At 38.3% G+C, this 21,337-nt stretch overlaps 1 protein-coding gene across 10 annotated transcripts in view; it reads left to right on the plus strand.

Moving 5' to 3' along the window:
* The window catches only part of flncb (filamin C, gamma b (actin binding protein 280)), a 40,130-nt gene continuing 18,793 nt past the window's right edge, over positions 1-21,337 (plus strand). For 4 of the 10 annotated variants that reach the window (XM_056747670.1, XM_056747677.1, XM_056747671.1 and 1 more), the window contains exons 1-10: positions 1-858; positions 13,370-13,618; positions 16,477-16,574; positions 17,363-17,513; positions 17,601-17,719; positions 17,801-17,878; positions 18,093-18,255; positions 18,401-18,601; positions 19,639-19,761; positions 21,158-21,295. In XM_056747670.1, the coding sequence (XP_056603648.1) occupies positions 480-858; positions 13,370-13,618; positions 16,477-16,574; positions 17,363-17,513; positions 17,601-17,719; positions 17,801-17,878; positions 18,093-18,255; positions 18,401-18,601; positions 19,639-19,761; positions 21,158-21,295 (1,699 nt within the window). In that variant the 5' untranslated portion in view covers positions 1-479. The remainder of the gene's footprint in view (positions 859-13,369; positions 13,619-16,476; positions 16,575-17,362; positions 17,514-17,600; positions 17,720-17,800; positions 17,879-18,092; positions 18,256-18,400; positions 18,602-19,638; positions 19,762-21,157; positions 21,296-21,337) is intronic. The other 6 variants (XM_056747676.1, XM_056747678.1, XM_056747681.1 and 3 more) reach the window with 3 other exon arrangements.

Here is a 21,337-nt window from a genome sequence, read left to right on the forward strand (position 1 = left end):
CCAGCAGCCTGACGTGTGTGCGCTCCTGGAGGGCTCTCAGATTTTTTAAAGCGCTTCATTTAACTACTCAAGTGGGCTATACGAAGCCGCGCTCCTCTCTGCCGTGCGCCTCTTTCCCATCTTTCTTTCCTTAGATAAAGACTCGTGGGTATCTTGTAAAGAACGAGCTTTATCTCGCGGTGTATCTCGTTTTTAAAAGCGGCGGTTGAGAAAGTTTTGAAATTTTGAATTCAAAAATTAATAACGGAAACTCTTGCGGTCTTTCTAAACAAGCGGCTCGAGACCGATTCTTGTTTTCATAATCGCCGATATCTCCGCTCTTCTTCCGCCTTGTGAGTTTTTTCACCATCGCTTCCAACTTTTAAACGTTTTTTTTCCACACGAGAGCGCGCGCGCGCCTGGCACTGCCCCGTTCCCCCTGTAGAAGTTTCGCACGCTGATTCCAGTATAAAGGGGGGCACGCCAAAATCGGAAAAAACATGATGAGCAATAATACATACTACGACCAGCAGCTGCCGCCGCAGTATTATCAGGGCACGGATAACGGCGAGGACCTGGACGAGGAGATGCCGGCCACGGAGAAGGACCTGGCGGAAGATGCGCCCTGGAAGAAGATCCAGCAGAACACCTTCACGAGATGGTGCAACGAGCACCTGAAATGTATCAACAAGAAGATCAACGACCTGCAGAAAGACCTGAGCGACGGGCTCAAGCTCATCGGGCTCCTGGAAGTTCTCAGTCAGAAGAAAATGTACCGAAAATATCACTCCAGACCCAATTTCAGACAGATGAAACTGGAGAACGTGTCCGTCGCGCTGGAGTTTCTAGAAAGGGAACATATCAAGCTAGTATCGATAGGTAAGTGTTATTTTGTCAACTTGTGTAGACTCACTGTGGTGCGAGAGAAACTTGTGATGTATGAGGCTCGGGGTTAGGGGGCGTTTTTGAGTCAGTCTTACCATATTTTCCTCTTTAAAGTAAATAGTCTTTTTATCATAATAATGAAAATAGTAATGCATCATGTTGTTATCCGCATTTTACTTCCTTACCTTAGTGACAGACATTGAAAGATATTGAGGAAGCCTTGCAGCATATGTTCGTTTATGTGGGACATTCATGTCCATCTATCCATGATGCCATTTTTCCTTAATATTTATGAACAATTGAAAAAAATAATTTTTAGTTCATGCATATTTAAGGATGAAAATATTTGGCTGAAAGTTTGATCATATTTCTTACTATTTAAATCTACATAGATAATTTATCTGTTAAGCCTCGCACTGAAATAATGTTAGTTGGTAAATAAAGCTTTATTCTTGTTATTAAAGATTATTAAGTGACAAAATATATTCATGAAATCGTTCTCTGGTATGTTATTAGTAATTGTTACTTTTATAATAATTAGTCATATACTTAGTATGTAGTAGCCTATCATAAACATAGAGACATAGATCCTAAGGCAGCTCATCATCTTTGGTCAACTTTAATTAGATTGTGTGCTTCCTCCCAACTTTTATTTTTAATTGCCAGGAAGTAGATTTTAAGAACATTCTGTATTCCTTTCATATTAGTTGTAATCTATCATTACATCATCACCAGTAAGTATGGCAGATTTGGTAAACCATCTTTTATGAGAAAAGGTCTGAGCATATTTGTTTCCAGATGCCCATAGTTTGGTGATATAACTTGTTTTAAATGTGGCTAGGTGACTTTTTAGAGATAAGCATTACATGAGGGCCAGGCTGTTTTGATTGATCATAATGCACCATATAACCGTGATCAGATATGTTTATGTAATACACAGGATGCCGTTTTTCTCTATTATGTTGATTGTATTGATGAAAAAGGTCCATTGAATCTGTTTCAGGGTCAGTGATGGTGTTTTTGCAGAAGGGGAAAGCGTACGATTGTTCTGTTGGCTAATAGGTGGCAGTCAGGTCTTGGCAGCGTACCAAAACACTCAAAACAACTAGACACACAACAATTGTGTAATAATGGAAGGGTTGGGAATAGAGATTGCTGGAATGAGGTTTCTTGTGGGTTCGATTACCAGGCAATGCATGGTCTCATAAAACACAGCTTAAATCTAGTATATTTTGGATAAAAGTGTATGCCAAAAGCAAAAAAGTAAAATGCAATAAAAGCAGAAAAACGATTTAACCGATGACCGGGACAGAATAATTGAGGCTGTTTTTGATTGGACAACAAATACTTTTTTTTCTAAAAATGTGGCCTCCATACCACAGTACAGATGCAAGGAAACGAGACAAGCGTCTGGCACAAGGCAGCAGTGCTTTCAGTCCGGCTGTCATTGGTTATGAGACGGATCTTTCCAGAAGGGCACCTGACTCTCATAACCCCCCTCAACCCTTTTGTGAGTGTACGGTGACAGGCAGGAAAAGCTCACACTCTCGTTCAAGAAACCGTGTGTGTGTGCGACAGTGTCACATGGGCTTGGCCTGCTGTCTGTACAGGAAACACCACTCGCCTCATTTATTTTATCTGTATGTAACTCCAGCATTGTGAGAATTTGTAGCTTTGTCTTCACATACATAACAAGACAGAAATGTGAGGGAAATAAATGCAAAAGGTTATGTGCTGTACTCTTTAAAGGGATTGTTCACCCCAAATTACTATGGAGAGCCAAGGGGCGCAAATTTTGTAGTGAACTACTCCTTTAAAGGGATAGTTCACCTCAAAATATTTACTCACCCTCTTATCATGTCAAACCTCTTTTATTTCTTCCTTCCGCAGAACACAAAATAATATTTTTTAAAGAATGATGGTAACTTCACAACAGTGGTCCCATTCACTTGCATTGGTTTTGTGTCCATACTATAGAAGTGAATGGATACCGCCGTTGTATATTCCTTCATTCATCTTCTTTTGTGTTCTGCAGAAGAAAGACAATTTAATGGGTTTGATATGACAAGAGGGTGAAAATAATGAAAGAATGTTTATTTTTGGGTGAACTGTCCCTTTAAAGGAGTAGTTCACTTCAAGATTTGCCCCCATTGGCTCTCCATATTTTTATTCCTACTATGGAAGCAATGGGAGCACATTTTGAAGTGAACTACTCATTTAATGACCCAAAGAAATTAAACATCAAATTAAAGCATAAACTTTAATACGGAATATGAAACAAACTCAGACTACTTCTAGTGTAAATTTGGACACCATGTTTTTTTTCTTGTAAGCTTTACACATAAAAAGAAAGATTTTTGAGTGGTTTGTGGTGATGATGGCTTTGGGACAGTGATCTTCAGTGTTTAGCTGCTCTGAGAGTGAGTGATTGATAGATAGACAGCTGGGCTCTGTGATCCATTTAGTAACAGGTGCTTTAAATAGTCCCACAGAGACAAACTGCAGGGGGTGTAGGTTATTTGGGTAGTAAGTCAATAAATAGCTGGTGCATGAAAAATATACAATATCAAAAAATGCATGATTTGTAATAAAAAATAATGAGTGTTTTTTATGTAGCAACATAATATGATATGTATAAATTATAATTTTTTAAATAAAAATGTAAGTATGATATACTGCAAAACATTCAGAATGGATTTAAATATGGGATATATAGCAGGAATATTTCAAGATCGATCCTGACAGAAATGACTACGGCTTTGTTTTTAGCATGCGAGGATATTGAGCAATCTCAGCCTCTCTTAGCTTAGTATATCTCTCTCTCTTTCTCTGTTATGTCCTCTCTGCGTACAACAGCGTCTTTAATTGTTACCATGTGTCAGAAGCACGTCAGCTCTCTGGAATGTTTGAGCACGGCCAGCGAACACCCCCAACACACAATCACACACATTACACTCACTCTCCCCAGAGATCTGACACGGACTGCCGTGGTCCTTTCTGGAATTTGATCTACTCCCACTTGTTTTTTTAACAAATCTGCTAATGAATAGCTAATATGTGTAGTTTGGTTGTTGTATACTTTTGGATATTATTGAGTGAGGCTGCGGATGGCCCAGGTGCATCCTGGGTAGGAGGATATCAGGTGCGCGTGGGTGACAGTTTGCAATAACTGTTTCCCCTCGTGACTTTAAAGTTCCTGTGGGAAACTTAAAATACATTATTGACACTTTGCGGCCACAAAAACAATTAGAGAAAGTTTATATTTATATATTTTTGCGTATGCAGTATTATCTCCTTTACAATAAGGATACTATAGTGCTTCGATCAAAATGAACCGTTCATTGCAGATACAGACTAAGAAAGGGCTATTCTTGATAAGGTTTGAAAGAATCTTCTTTTCTTAAATACAAGATCACAATTAATCTTAAGTGCTTAATGGACCTTGAGAAAGATCAGATAATGATGGAAAGCAGATGAGGGCAAATGGGCGTAAATCAGGTTTGGAGTGCTGGATGGCTGACTGGGGATCACGGTTGTAACTGATATCTCAACTTCTCTCCAGTGTCTTCAGCTGCTCACAGCAAAGCTGGGATAGAGTAACACATTGTAGAACATGCTAATGCATTTTAATGCAAGTCTGAGATCTAGGATTTGGTCTGTCTTAAAGGGACAGGTCATCATAATTCATCAATATTCGATTATGCTGTTATAAACATCCTCAATTTGCTCTTGTTTATGACTGACTTTCTTCTGTTGAACAGAAAAAGAAGAATATTAGCCGAATTTGTTTAGTGCTCTTTTACATGCAATGAAAGTGAACGGGGACTGGAGCTGCGTGGCAATATGTCCAAGAAATAAAGATAAAATTACCATTTAATTCATATAAATTCTAAGAATATATTATATATGAATAATATTATAGTCATCTAGTTATTAAATTCTTTTTTACACAGATTTTTTTAAATTGTTGAATGTTAATGTGTATGCTGCTCAGACTAGAAGAAAATAAGAAATAAATATTAGAAATAAGTGAAAACAAATAGTCTAATACTCCTAGTTACCAGCAAATTAAAGATTAAAATTGATAAAATATTCACATTTCTTCCTGTAAGAAATGTCATGCATGTGTCTTTTAAGACATCCAGGCAAGGGAATGCTACTCTCGCTTACTGCACGCCCGTCGAGGGTCAGAGGTCAAGTTTATAGATGGTCTGCTGGACTGATAACAGCAACAGGTGTGTAACAGCAGCTATCGTTTTGTTTTTTAATGTCAATGCAATGCATTTTAGCACTTTATCATTTATTTGTGTCTATAGTGACCTTGGTAGACATTAAGTTCTTCTTGTGTGATTGTCTGTATTGTGTCAGTCAGCCCTAGTGCACTCTGGGGTATTTGGTGTCAACGGTGTCAGGCGCAGAGGGCTGTCGGCGGTGTCCTAATGATGTAATCAGCTGCCTTAGTCTGGGTTGCCAGATTGACAGGAAAACCCCCTGGCTCATATCTCATTATCCCCAGTGCACATGGAGAAATAGACAAACTAGACCCTTGGTGATTCATTAGGGCTTAAATAGAGGTTTTAAGGTGGACAATGACTAATAACATGATATGACGATATTTTCCATGTTTGTCACATTATGTGGAGTTTAAAAATTTGTGCAGACGGTTTGTTTAGATGTGCATATGTTGCACAGCTGCGACATCCTGTGTTTCCTTTCTTTAAATCTTTCAGTATATTTCCTGAAAGAAAGTGCTATTTGCAAGTGCAAGATTATTCTCGGAGGTTCCTTACTGGATAAAAAATTCCACTTGAGCAATAGTGCTGCTTGCCTTGGTGAATATAAATTATAAAAAATTCCAAATCAAGAGCATATTTTCCATCTATTTAATAGTGGTTTAGTGGAAGTTGTGTTGCAGGCATTCACATCTTCAACATCCTCTTGAAAATCCTAACAGGAAACCCAGATGTGAAGTTTCTCCATCATAACTATATGGAAAAGAACAACTGTACTGTACTCTGTTCTTTCAGTGTAGTCTGCACATAGAGAGGTTCTGGCAACATTCAGAGCTAAACAAGGCTGTAAAACGCTCTTCTGACTGACAGTTGACATCTATCTCAAAGGTGGACCATATCTGTTTTTCTTGGATGTCGACAGAGAAGTGGCCAAGACTCGCAACGTCTAATGGTCCATAGGCATGTAACAGGGAGTTATTTCCTGTAAGCACATAAAGAGCCGTGTGCGTCTCATGTGACCGTCTGTGTTTATAGCAATGTGACCTGATGTGCTGAAAGCTCCTTCTCTAAATACTGTTATCCTTTTTCCTTTGTAAACAAAACTGTAACTTTACTAATGTTTTTTTTTGTAAAGAGAGTTCACTAGTTAAACTTCTTGTTTTTTCCAAATGTTATTTTATAGGAAAAGGTTATTGCACAGAGGTTTCTCTTTCATTGCTCAGGACATTTGATGGAGTTCTCAGTTGTGCGTTCTCCTAAAATTGGAAAGGTTTAAAAAAGAAACAAATGAGACAGTTGTTAAATACGTATAGTGCTGAAATGTTTGAGCACATATATATTATACATACATATTCAATTCTTCAATAATATTGACGTTCGATTGCATATCTGAGCTCTGCTCAGTTTGTGACATGTTGAGATCTCTTCTTTTGGAGACTTTTATGAGATTAATTTTTTTTCTTAAGAGCAATATCTGAGATTTTGGAGGATCAAGCAAGAAATTTCCAGTTGCTCACCATCTAAAATATGAGATATTGACGAGAGCTCTGTTGTGATTTCTTTTTCTTATAGGGCTCAATAAAAGTTTAAATGAAGGCTTTAATCGAAGAACTTCCATGATTTTCAAAATATAATTTTGCGTTTCTAGTCGATGACCTTCTTTTATGAGCCCAGTGGCGATCACGTCTGTCCTGTTCCGGGTGCTGCGATGGGATATTAGAACAAAGGGATTCTGTGTGTCTCTTCTGGGTGGATCTTAAAATCTAATGCTTTGTTGGACGATTTGATAAAGAGAGAGATTGAGAGAAAAAGAGAGGCTTTGCTGCTAGCAAACTGTGTGTGTGTTAGGCCCAGCAGGGGACGGAACATCTTTGAACACATCAGTTGTCAGTTAAGGACGTCTGTTAGCAGCTGTGAAGGCAGCTGACTGGGTTCACTCAGGAGAGAAGATGGTCTTTGTGCTCCACTAACCACTGATTCCCTCACAAAAACCTCACATTGATCTTTCTCAACCAATAAATGATCAACACTGTGCTATTCTGTTGCTTTTATTAAACTATTATGTTTCGCAAGATATTTCCTTCAGACTTTTCTGAACTAATTCACCAACCTTAAAGAAGATTCTGGGAAGATAAGAGGATTTCTCTTGTGGAAGTTGCATTTTTTTCGCTGTATGAAATACCTCCTCTGGAGTTTGGAAAGGAAAAGAGCTCTTGTTTTGGGCCCATGTGCTCTGACAGACTTATTACAGTATTTTATTACGTTTACATTAGAGCTGGGCTTTCGTCTGCCTATTTGACAGGAAGAAATGTCATGAGTTGTATAAGACTAAGAAGTATCTCTCATGAAAATCGCTGTGATATATTTAAATATTATGTGTAGCTGGTAGGTGGCTTTTGGTACCTATAGTGGGCCACATTAGTTCACATGGATGTTGTGTTTTAAGTGTTAAACAGAGCTGGAAATACTACATTCGAGTTTCATACTGTACTTGCAGACTTTGGGTTTAAAATAAACCAACTATTTAATAAACAAACATGTGAGGAATTTTGTATATGCTGAATATTTGATTTCTGGGGGAATGTGGACATACATGTGAAATAATCAGTTTTCTCATTTTTCACCTGCTTGTTACTTGCTATATTAAAGTGAATTGGCTCGTCATCAGGATTCAGATTATGCGTAAATGTTTAACGATTATAAGATGGAGGTGAATGACCTCAAAGTGTCCATGTCATTCCATGCTATTTTTTGCTAAGTCTTCCCTCTAAAGAGCCGTTTTACAGCCCAATGGAGCCGTTTCGTTTCATTATCCGCTCTAAATGTATTCAGCTGTTCTCACATATGTCCAACCTACATCAGTTCAGCAGTGTGTGTTGTTTATCTATTGTTCACTGTCAACACAAGTTAGACGGGACCATTTGGGAAAACAATAAATGCTGGTCATTGATGTCTTTTTATGGCACCACATGCTATAACACCTGTGCCACGTCTGAAGGTGGACTCTCGTGTGTGTTTGTGGGAAAGCTCACCAGTATCATCTTTTGGAATGTTTTACTAAAAGTTGGATATATTTATATTAGTCTGTAGTTGGCTAACTTGTTTCAAGTCCTTTAACAATGGTGATATATTGGTGTGTAAAATGTATTTATGTGTGGGGGACATTGATATATGAACCTCTCTTTCAGCGTCCAGACCTGCTGTTTGAACCCAGGTTTCAAAGTTTGTTTCTGTTTGACCTAAATGTGCGTTGCGGTAGAGCGTGGGGTGAGTTATTCAGCTGCTGCCCTGCAAATGCTCCCAACGGCTGCCGTCTGACAGCATTTGGCAACTGCCGTCCGGCGTTTCACAGCACACCTAATATTTTATTCTGTACTCTGTACATTGGCAGACATTTCTTAAAGCTGAAGTGTCATTTTTAGGTTAATATCCTATAATTTGTTCTTAACAAGCTTTCATATTTAGAGACAATTTTGAATAAGAAATTTCTACATTTGTTCTACATTAGAAAGTATGAATGTCGTAGATCTATGATGCCATTAACATAGGTTTGTTTGAGGATTCTGATCAGCCAAATATATTAATATTTGCTCAACCAGTAGGGCCAGAATATCTGTTTGTCCGACCAATGAAAGGCAAGGGCAGTATTTAGGCAACCTATTTGCAGCAGGTTTTGTGTCCACAAACCAGCACATGTATGAAACTTTTTCTCAGTGTAAGATGATTTAGTGCCATACATATGCTAAGAATCAGTTATAGTGCTTTGCCTGTGGGGTATAGCTTAAAGTTTGTTACTTTATGTGTGTGTTTGTGTGTGTTTTATACTGGACACACATCTATTGTCCTTCAGAGATCCTGTGGAAAATGTTAGGTTTGTTGGCATGTGTCCACGGGCATATTTCACTCTCTCTCTCTCTCTCTCTCTCTCTCTCTGTCTCTCTCTCTGTCTCTCATGTCTCTTTGTCTCTCTTTGGAGAGATGCAGTAATGGAATTATATTTTCCTGCCTCTTCTTAGAATTGTGAACTTTCCCTCTTGGACAGTGAGTGGACACACGCTTGACACAATGTAATCTGTGTTCGGGGTCTTCACGGTTTCAGGATGTGACTTCAGGCAGGCCTGTGTGTTTTGTGTTGCTCTTGGAGAATGTCAGATAACAGGAACTTAATCTAATCCTTCCACGGCTACTGGGGAATCCCTTGCTCACTCACTCGCTCTCTCTTTCTCTCTCTCTCTGTCTCTCTAGTCTTGTATTAAAAGCCTATTTTATCCAATATCTTCAACCGTTGATTTCTTAAAACTTGCTAGAAATGGTTGCTGACAAATTGCATGATTCGTTATTTATATGTATATTGAAATTAATGTGCATTTTTAGATGTTTTAGATGTTTTCCATTGCCTTCTTGAGTTAGAGCATTGCAAATCAATTTTTTTTAAGTGTGGATAGATTAGAAACAGGTTGCTTGACATTTTTGGTTGCATGTGACACTGCAAGACATGAAAACAGAATGTTGTTTTGTGCTGTCTGAAAACAGTTTGAAAACTGTTTTTTGGAAATGAAATGCACAGTCAATTTAAAAAAAGTGTGTTACAGAGGAAACCAGACACTACCAAAAACACATAAGTTTGACAATAACAAGCAGTAACCATTTTACAGATTTTTTTATGTTCTTAAACATGACTTGCAAAGGGATGTGTGTTGCTGACCTGCTTAATGTCTTTCAGGCACTTGTGTGTTTTGTTTACAACTCAGATCTCCTCTCTGATATTCATGTCATGTGCTCCATTGCTTCTCCTTTCAAGGCCTCCAGGAATCCAAGACTTTCACTTAGTGACCCTGTGTGTTTTAATAGTGTTTTGTCTATCCTATAGTCCTAACATCAGTTCATCTTCAAGCTGAAGGACGTTAAACATTCCTTTATGTACAGGTTTATAATTATTTATTGGCAGAGTTGTACTGTAGAACATACATGTTGCTTTATATGCCTAAAGCATGACCTTTATCTATTTTTATTCACCCATGGGACTTTAAATTATTTTTCTTTTTGGGAAGTTTTCACACTTTTAGTTAGAGAAGACAGTGAAAAGCTGACATGAAATCCTGGTGTGGAGAGAGGGGAGCAGAACCGGCAAAGGGCCGTTGAAACGGGAATCAAACTCAGGTCGCCGTGAGAGCACTGGTGCAAACTAAACCATTCTTCTAAACTTTTCCTTTTGGTAACTCAGAACAAAACCCTACATATTTGGACAGACATGAGTAAACAATAAAATTAGATTTTTGCACGAATTGTTTCTTTAAGTTATACTTTTGCCTTTCTACTTGGCATACACATATATCTCATTTGTTTCTTTTTCCAGCTTTTTAAACCCTGTCTCTCCTCTTGTTTTTGTATTTTGATTGATTAGTTTGTCTTCACAGAAACAAAAGGCTCAGAGCCTCATTTATTTTACATTCTCTCTGAAAGAGATGTGTGTGTGTGTGTGTGTGTAGGTTGAATATTTCCAGAGGCAAATATCTGTTCCACATAGAAGCCATTGTGTTCATGTCTCCAGTGATCATGAAAATCTTTCCATTTTCTCTAGGGAGACTTTGTTCGTTCCTCTTAAGATACACACAACTGTCACCTGGTACAAACTGGAAGATGTTGATTTTCTGGTTGATTTTCTGATAACTCAAAAGATGAGGTTAAATTATAGAAATTTTCCCAATAATAAGATGAACATTTAACAAATGGGTCTAAATACATAAAGAAAACATTTGTTAACAAATAGCATAGAAAACAATGAGTAAAAGTGAGTCAGTATAAAATACAATCATGCGATCATTTTTTTGGCAAAATGATGTGGTTAGAAAGTTAAAAACTTGCAGAAGAGTTTGTAGAGTAAAACATTTTTTCTTTTGCATGTAAATAACAATCTTCTTCCAAACAGAATAATCTTTTATTTATTTGTTTTCTATCCTTCCTTTATTTAACAGCTTTTATTTTAATTTATTTTCATGTATTTATGTGTTTTTATGTATTTTAATTTACATTAATCAATCATCAACAGCTGGATTTCACATTCATCAGCAAATACTGTAGATGCATCTCTCCTATAATATTTGCCAACAGTGACTTATAAAGAACTTCTAGCATCTTTTTCATTGTCTTAATCTTGTCTTTAAGAGTCTCAATGGCAGGAGGAAAGAAAAAATGCACACCTCCTTTAATCACGGAGGAAATTCCCTAAAGAGCAATTTGCTAGAACAACCACATCACATAACTCTTTAAAATGATCTCTAGCATAAATGCATACTGCAAACATGGATACATACAATATGGATGCACAACAGTAGATCATGTGTAACAGATCCCACATCTTTTAAATTCCAGTTCTTTTCCCAGCGGCTGATTCCATGTTTGTTTTCTCTCTCATTACGTGGTTGTTCTGTATCCGAACAGCTTGGAGTTCTTGGCCCGTGTTATCGGCAGTTCCTTTGCAGGTCTGCTTTATGTTGTCGGAAGGAAACATTTTGTTCTTACGTCCTTCATTAGGCTCGTTTGATTCCAGCTGTTTTGCCAGCGCTGTATGTGACTGTGTTCTGATGGTGTGCAGCATGACTTGGTGAAGCTGAAAGATTGGGAAAATGTCATTAAACAAATTTTTTATTTTTAACAAATTATTTTTCGTTCTTAAATTGTTTCTCCGTTTTCTCACTGTTATGATTGGATCTGGTGCAGTGCAGTCTTGGTCAGCATAGCGTGCCGTGCTCGCCAAACACATGAGAAAATCCCCAAAGTCTTGTCTCAAAGAGCAATGAAGAATTCAACCTTTTTTGATTATAGCAATGAGAAAAACAGAAACAGAGCTGAATTCTTTGATGCGAGGGATCAGATTACCGTCAGATCTGTCAGTGCACAGTGCAGCGTTCATTGTAGACAGCTCCACTGGGGGTTGAAGCAAAGTGTAGTCGGATTCAGCCAACGTCCTCGTTGAGTTTCAGCTGTCTGTGTGTTTTATTTAAACTGACCTCATTCCACAGATCCAGCGCTGCATGACATCAGCCTTTGGCGTTTAGCTGGTGGCTTACAAGTGTCCATTTTGATTCATGTTCCACGCTGAAGACAGGCTAAACACTGTGGGAGTGCACGGTGGGCTCGATATGGACTTTTTATAGGTGTAGTACAAAACCGGGCTAGTTACTTTAGGACCAAATGTTTTTTTATAGTTATTGATAAAGTTACATTGCAAGTGAATAACAAGGTTATTTTAGTTTATTAAAAATGTTTTGAAAATGTTTCTGTTTATCAAAATCAAATTTTATAAAAAATCTAATATTTATTTAATCACTTGTTTATTTTTCATAAAAAAAGTTTTTTTAGAATATCAACTAAACAATTTTTTTATGTTGCATCAGAAGTAAACTGAAAAATAATGTGTCACTAAAATTATGATAATAAACAAAAATAAATTGATCTTAAAAAAATAAATTAATCTAATGTAATCTAACAAAAATAAAATGTATGTAACAAAATTGCAAAAAAATGTGACTAAAATTAACACAAAAACTAAAAATCTAAACAAAAACAAAACTAGAACTCTGATCATTTGTTCTTACAATGCATTTGGTATAGGGCTGAATATTTGAACATTGTAATTATTTTACAATTTGTGTGAAAAATGAGAAAATAGAACAAAGTTATTTACTTTTCGTCATTGTTATTGAAAGGGTCTAAATGACGTCACTTCCTGTTATTTTAAAAATGTAAAGTTTGTACCTTTTTAACTGGGGAAGACCTATGGCAACCAAATGATATTTAAAACTATTAAAATATATTTGTATGTATCAGTTTTATATCCTAATTGTAAGAATGGAAATGACACTACTGTACATGTGTGATGCCCTGTATGTGTTTTTTTAACACATGATGTGAGCTCAGCATTTACTTTGTCCTTGCTGTTTATTTGTGCACATCTGAAACTGTGAAAGCCATCAACACAGCAGGCAAACAGAACAAACAGCGGGTTGTGAATCTCTCTGGATAAACAATGGACGGCCCTGCCGAGGCCCGGAAACCAAACATGCACTGCCAGAGTGGACTAGGTGAAAAGTAAACACAGATGTTGTCATTATTCTAGCCAAGGTAGAATGCGTGTCCTGAAATCACATCTGGCTTAAAAGCAGGTTTTCTCAACAGGATTTGGGCCTCATACACAGTCCTCACTGCCAGAGATCAATGTTTATGTGTTTATGGATCACCTGTGGAATAAGACACTCTCTCTCTCATTGCAGATAGTAAAGCTATTGTGGACGGCAACCTGAAGCTCATCCTGGGCATGATATGGACCCTTATCCTGCACTACTCTATTTCCATGCCAATGTGGGAGGACGAGGACGATGAAGATGCCAGGAAACTGACGCCCAAACAGCGCCTTCTGGGCTGGATCCAAAACAAGGTGCCACAGATACCCATCAACAACTTTCACAGGGACTGGAGAGATGGCAAAGCACTGGGAGCTCTGGTGGATAACTGCGCACCTGGTGAGTAGAATTACAATTAATTCAGGTATCAGGGCAATGCATAAAGTGCTGTGCACCATACAGGAGCTGATTTTGAAGGTTTTGACAGCAAGTGGAGCCATGTAAAGTCTGGCAGTACTTGAACTTCCAAAGGATCTGAGGTATCACATTAACAGGTTCCATATGATGGAAATTAGATTAAATTGTCTTCATGACCACTTGGCCTGCGAATGTGTCATGTACAGTAATCACATATGGTCTAAATTAAAAACACCCAACATCATTAAGTTCATTTAATACATTTAGGGAGCAGTAATTCTCTTCAGGTAAATGTCCACAGATGTGCAGATGTTACTTTGTGGTTATCAGCTTTGTCTCAGACGGGACAATTACAGTGTCAGTGGTGAAGAGCACATGACCTCATTCTGAAAAGATCTAAGCCAAGAAAAGGAAAAAGAGATATGACCTCAAACCAAGTTCAATCGTTCTCTGCAGAAAAAACGATTCATAAATCAAATTTTTCTGGTAGGTTTTGGAATTATACTAGTGGAAAATCGGAAATCTTACGTAGTTGAGAGAGGGTTCAATGGAAAAGTCAGCTCCGTCTGGAAATGCGTGTGTCCATCCATGTCCACACTATAATGAAAAGCAGCATTATGAATATACTGTGTGCTCGGCTGGCTTTGACTCAGCACTTGGTGATATATTACAGAATGGTCGGTGTGTTCAAGGATAGATGCAGAGAATGGAAACAGAGCTTTTTTGAGCCATTACGTTGTTTAGGAGCAAAATCATTTGTCTGTGACATGAGGCAAAAAGTAGTACTGTTAAATACTTCTGTTAAGAGTAAGGCTGTATGAGGATTTGTAGGTTTGAGGATGGAAAAGTGCCATGTGCTTCTGATCATGCCCTTAGATCAATAACATAGGGCCCATTGAGTCCTAACTACTGTATATCACATAAACTAATGTAGAATAATGCATGGTGGGATGTCAAATAAATGGTCATGCACTGCAATCACTGTTATGTATTTTTTAAATTGCTCACAAGATTTGTACATTAAAATGTTAGAGCATTTCTTAAGGTGACCTGACTTTAGATATCCATTACAAACTGTAGCGCGATTCCTCTTATAGCACAAACGTTAATTTTTGCCTTTAAATAAAAAAGATAGAAATTATATTTGCCACACCTGGCTGACATTGTGACGCTAAAGAGATGTAATTCCTGACACATGTCATTGCATGTTTCAGGTATGTGTTGGCCAGGCTATACTGGCTGGTTAATAAGCTGTCGGTCTATCGTCTGACTGCACAGAAAGTATCAGAGGTTAAAACAGCAAACATTCTTAAATGAAAACACATGCTGCTATATAGATTTCCTGCCAAAACACTCTTCATTAGATTTTAACCTGCGTGCATGTGTGTGTGTGTGTAAGATAGATCAGCATTTGAGCCTTATGAAATGTTAGCATCCATAAGATGGTTTGTCACCAGAAGTTTCATGCCAGAAATGTTACATAATAAGCATTTCAATATTTTTTTTGTATATATTACAGTGACAAGTAAATTGGGTGTTAAGTTCATATTAATATCCTTTACATCCTTTTATGTTCATTATTGGTGTTTTTAAATGTTTAAATTTAAATGTAAATTATCTAGATTGATACAATGTTCAGCATTTCAAACCTAGTTGTCATTAATATTTGTAAATTATCGTTCATCTTTTAATAATTGAAATACATCATTGAAGTGAACCATACAGTAATTAGGTCAAAATAAATCAATTAATTTTTATTTTATGCGTCTTTTGTATGGGAGGGCCCAAAAGTCTTTTTAAACACTGCTTTGCATTTTTTCATTTTAATCCTTTTTTTATTATGTTGTCAACATAATAATTTAAACAGCTGAGAATTGATCAGTATTTAATATTTAGCTCCTAAAGTCGTATGGAGTTGATGATTCATATTATCCCAGCAGGACTTCAGATGTTTTAATGGTATATTTGACCTTTTCACTTGGTTATTTTGTATAACTTTACTCATTTTGAATGACCCATAGAAATAATACAGAACCGTAAATAGTTCTTATTTAACATCATAAAGTAAAATAAATAAAACATTAATCAAATCCCCAAATTCTGTTCATTTCCACAAATATATTTGTTTTCCAATATAAGTAATGTTTCTCTTACCTTTGGCTGCCATGTTGGATCTACAGGGACCTGTACATGCTGCTCTTGGCAGCTTAAAGTGTATTAAAATCCCTCAAAATGTCTTAGCGCCAGCAGTAGGAGGCCACCGGTTACAAATACTCACTGACCAAGCCAAGTATGGGGCCGCGTTCTCTGTGGCGCTGGTGGATCTAGGAAAACAAAACCAGATCAGATCTTAAATTTTGGCAGTCGTTGTGAAGTCGTGTGGTTTCAAGGGTCTCTGGTTCCATTCGAACTGAACGTCTATTGCTCTTGGAGTTTAATCCTGCATTTAATAACCTAACAGTTTTTACTCCAGACGGCACCTAGCGTGTGTTCGCTTCAGGAAAGCGTTCGGGCCTACGTGCCTAACAGTGCTTGGAAAAGGAGCAAAGTGACACGAAGCTGTTCATTTAAGATAATTGCAGGTCAAGTTGACATCAAGGTTTAATAGATCCTCTTTGTTGAAGCCTTGGCCCTCTGCCCCAGATAAAGATCATGCGTTTTTATGTGTGCGCCTCTTCTACATTCATTTTATTTATATTATTTAAATGTTTGGTATTATGTTTATTTATTTGTGGTTATGTTTTATTAACGTAATAAACAGATAATGTGGAGTCTGATTATTGATCTGATGAACGGAAGACAATGTGTTATGTTTCCACCTTCTTTTATTTCCATCTTAGGCCTGTGTCCGGATTGGGAGACATGGGACCCGCGTCAGCCTGTGGAGAACGCCAGAGAAGCCATGCAGCAGGCTGATGATTGGCTCGGTGTTCCTCAGGTATGACACATTCACTTGTATTGATGTCACCAAACTGTCCGAACACGTTTTGGAACCACCGTATGTTCACATTGGCACGTTAGGACCGATTTCTTGAATGCTTTGAGCGCGTAGACTGATGACAAGGTGCTTATTTCTCTTCGTCCCTGGTGGTCTCTCTGTCTTTCTTTAGCTCTGTTAAATACCACATGGAGCTATTCACAGACAGCTCTCAACCTTCTAGCCTAACATTAAATATAGCAGGACACTTAACCAGTAGGACATGAAAGACAGAGTGAGGGGAGAAGAGGCATATTTTCCACAGCTTTAAAACAGGGCACCTCATCGTGTGCCATAGACCATCACAGTTTAGAGCTGTGTTTATATCTGATCAGTTCTGGCACTTTAAATACACTAAATAGAGTTTGTCAAATCGCCAGAATGTCAAATACATTCAATAGATGTGTATCTTGCTTTGTTTTGTGAGTGTCCCTCGTTCCTAGAGGCCTCTAGCATTTCTCATTTAAGATGTCTAAATAACCTGACACACCCAATTCAGGTCATGGAGTCTCGGCTAATGAAGCGATGACATGAACCAGGTGTGTTTTATGTGGATGACTTCCAAAATGTGCAGTGCTGGGGGGCCCCCAGGAGCTGGAGGGATCTAATGGCATCCAGGAATCTAATCGGAGCCACTCGTGATGAAGCACACGCATGTGCACGGCAGATGTTGGAGAGTGTACACAGAAAAGCGCCGTGGCTGTTTCCACAAATGAACTGTCTATTGACTCGAATTTGGTTTCGTCCAGGTGATCGCTCCCGAGGAGATCGTAGATCCAAACGTGGATGAGCACTCAGTGATGACGTACCTGTCTCAGTTCCCCAAAGCCAAACTCAAACCCGGTGCACCCCTGAGGTCCAAAACCCTTCACCCCAATAGAGCCAAAGCTTACGGGCCAGGTGAGACTGACAGACTGCGACAAACGGATTGGATTAGCCACCTCTGTGAACCATTTTCCCCAACAAATCTTGCTTTTTTCTCTGTAGGTATTGAGCCCAGAGGGAACGTGGTGTTGAGACCAGCTGAGTTTGTCGTTGAGACCGTGGAGGCGGGACTTGGAGAGGTGTTGGTCTACATAGAGGATCCAGAGGGTCACACAGAAGAGGTCAGAGTCAAGCGTCATTCTGAATATATTCACAAAACATCAGAAAAGATGTTCCCAATATCTTAATATGTGTTTTCACAGGCCAGAGTCATTCCCAACAATGACAGAAACAGAAGCTACTCCGTGATCTATGTGCCAAAAGTAGAGGGTCTGCATAAGGTACCAATCAAATCCAAACCCAACATCTTTATTTATTTATCTATCACCAAGAGTTCTTTCAAGATGCATGAATTTCTGCACAGCACACTTGGCTCTTGACTGAAGCAGCTTTGTGTAATTTAACAAAAGAAGCTTTGGTAGTACAAGAGCTGAAATGTCATAGGGTAGATGAGCTCCATCTCTGACGGAAAACAATGTTTCTGTTGTCCTCAAGGTGAAGGTGCTGTTTGCTGGCCAGGATATTGACAGGAGCCCTTTTTCGGTCAATGTGTCAAAAGCATTGGGAGACCCAAACAAGGTTCAGGCTCGTGGGCCTGGCTTGGAACCAATGGGCAACGCGGCCAACAAACCTACTTATTTTGACATCTACACAGCAGGTTAAGAGGATAAGATATCTGTTTCCTAAAAAATGGAATTACATAAATTTCCATGTCAAACCTAAAATCATGAAAACAAAACATCAATGAGTTTAAATGTGACGTTTTGAAACATCATTTGAAACATGCGTCCGTTACCCCTCAGGTGCAGGAGGAGGTGATGTCGGTGTGATCATCGTTGACGCTCAGGGCCGGAGAGACACAGTGGAGATCATTCTGGAGAATAAAGGCGACAGCGTTTTCCGCTGCACCTATGTTCCTATTTTAGAGGGCGCTCACACCGTGTACGTGACATTCGCCGGACAGCAAATACCTAGAAGCCCTTTCACCGTTCACATCTCAGAGGGTGAGAACAATGTGCTGTCTGGGGATGTGATTAGATTGATTGATCAAATTTTGATTTGTTTCAGTGCAATTGATTTTCTTGGGGTATTCAGTGAACTTTACATGTCAAAGATGTTTCTCTTTTTTAAATGTTTTAAAGGGGCAGTACCAAAAATGAAAATTCTCTCATCATTTCCTCACCCTCGAGTTCTTCCAAATCTTTATAAATTTCTTTGTTTTCATGAACACAGAAAAAGATTTTGGAAGAATGCTTATGACCAAACACTTCTTGGCCACAATCGACTACCATAAAATGATACTCAATGGTGCTCCAGTACTGTTTTCTGTCCTACATTCTTCAAAATATTTTCTTTTTTTGTTCAAAAGAACAAAGAAATTTATAAATCAATTTTCATAATATGGTGGCCAATAACTGTTTGAAACAACTCGAAATGAATTTTTAATTTTTGCATGACTGTTCCTATAGTTACAAAACTCTCATTGAATGTAATGATGAATAATATCTAACTGAATGAAACGTTTCCTTTTAGCCAGAGGTGATTTGAAGTCTTTCCTGTCACATTTACAGTATTTAACACTGAAGTTTTAAATGCACCAAGAAAACAAAAACGCCTTTGAAGACAATTATATCACTGCATAAACCTGAAGGATTGTTGTCTTTTTGTTGCATTAAATGCTCGCGTTTATGTTCACGTTGATTCATATCTTTCTAAAATGTCCCGTATCCCTGCTGAAAAGACAGTTTTGTAGATCGTTGGTAACCAAAACCTTGTAGAACCTTATTGACTTCCAATGTGACCTATAATGGTCTTTTAAGCAGGGGTATTATTGGGTTGTAAATTGTTTGACTTATTTCCCCCCTCTAATGACTTCAGGGTTATTTGATTGACAGCATGCAAATCCTGTGGAACCGAGTGACACAGATATGTTTGGTTTGAGCTTCTTGTGTCCTCTGCTCCAGAGGTCTCCACTACCCTCCTGTCCATGACGAAACGCTTCATTGTGTTTCTCTCCTTTCGCCTGTGTGTGTCGTTCTAGCTCCTACGAGCGACCGGCAGATCGGCTCCCCGGTTAACATAAGCCCTCAGTCTATACGCACGCCACCCCCAGAAAAGGGCAAGAAAGTGCCTCCCCCAACTCCACCCAAACCCAGGCGACCAAGTTAGTACTGGCCACCCAGGGTGCCTGCTCGAGCCTGGTCCCGCCCCTTTCTTGTCTCTCCCCCTCCCTCAGATGTGTCCTCTCGGGCACATCACCTCTGGCTCGTTGGCATGCGCTGATGCTTTGCCCCCTTTACGGCTGCTATACAGGAAGCTTATATACAGACAGGAAGTGTGACGGTGTGTGAGTAAAATTAGAGGGTGAACAAAAACATAAGAAGTAAATTTGTCTTGTTTTTCAGTTACATTCTTATTTTCAATATTATAAGTTGTGTAGGATGTAGGTTTTTTACCAAATATCATGAATGAAGTATAATTTTGTTGTTCCAAATAGTTAGACTGAGTTTTATACAGTTGTTAGATTTGTGCTGAAATAAGCCAACGGGCTAAGAACATTTATTCAGACATTTTCACTGCAAAATATGACAAAAATGCTTCTTACGTAATTGTTTTTGTGCTACCGGTCTTGTCTTCATCGTTTCAGTAGAGTCACGTACGGCATTGAGACTTTGTCATCACAACAGATGCTCTTTAGACTGGATTATAATATTATTTTGTTTTTCAATTATGCTAAACTAATTAAAAAAAATGTATTATATTAATAAATCAAATTAATGAAGTAATGTATTGGTTTAAGTGATTCATTTATGTGTATTAAAAATTCACGATTTCAAAACCAAATTTGTAATTCTGCCATTATGCCAATGCTTGAATTGGCATTAGCGAACGGATCTGAGTGACCGTATGTTATACAATCATTTTCATCTAAAAAATCATCATCTTCATCAAGGTTACAGCATCTATTCGGCAGTCCTGGTCATGTCATTCAATAAATACTTACTCTAAAGAATGCGAATGCTTCAAATAAAATAAGGCGATTTCCTTGTCAAAAACATACTGAGATGCAACTTCACACCATACAGTATTAAATTAGCAAAAACATCTGGACGCATCTAATAATTTAAACAGATCAGAAAAGTGGTAAATAACGGAGTCTGGCCGGTTTAATAGACATTTTATTGTACTTAAAGATCTCAATAGTAAACTCACAGTTAACGCCAAACCCCTCCATTAAGCCACACAGTCTTTTACAGCTGGTTTTCGCATTAGATTGTAGAGACTGTAATCCTTTTTTATAGCTCTTGAGCATAGCTTGCCTGCCGTCTTTTAGTTGTAGTCTCACTAACTTCAGTATGAAATTTTCGTATGTGGTCGGACAGAGGCTTTCAATGGAAATATACTTTCACTGACTGTTCTTCATTGCCCGATACATTTGGCTGTATTCGTGACGGTCCATGCATAACTCTCTTTACGCTAACTAACTCCGTCATCGCCTTCGACTTCGTAATTCTTGGCTTTTTGTGACATGAAAAATAATCCTCTTTCCTTTTTCGCAGCGAGTAACCCGAACGCTTGTCGGGCCATCGGCCGTGGCCTGCAGCCCAAAGGCGTGCGTGTCAAGGAGGTGGCGGACTTTAAAGTGCATACAAAGGGAGCGGGCAGCGGAGAATTGCGTGTTCAAGTCAAAGGGCCAAGTATGTGTGGAACCACAACTTTTATTTTTCCTTTTGTAACAT

This window comes from Triplophysa dalaica, chromosome 5 (assembly GCF_015846415.1).
Source record: "Triplophysa dalaica isolate WHDGS20190420 chromosome 5, ASM1584641v1, whole genome shotgun sequence".
In the NCBI taxonomy this organism is placed as follows: Eukaryota; Metazoa; Chordata; class Actinopteri; order Cypriniformes; family Nemacheilidae; genus Triplophysa; species Triplophysa dalaica.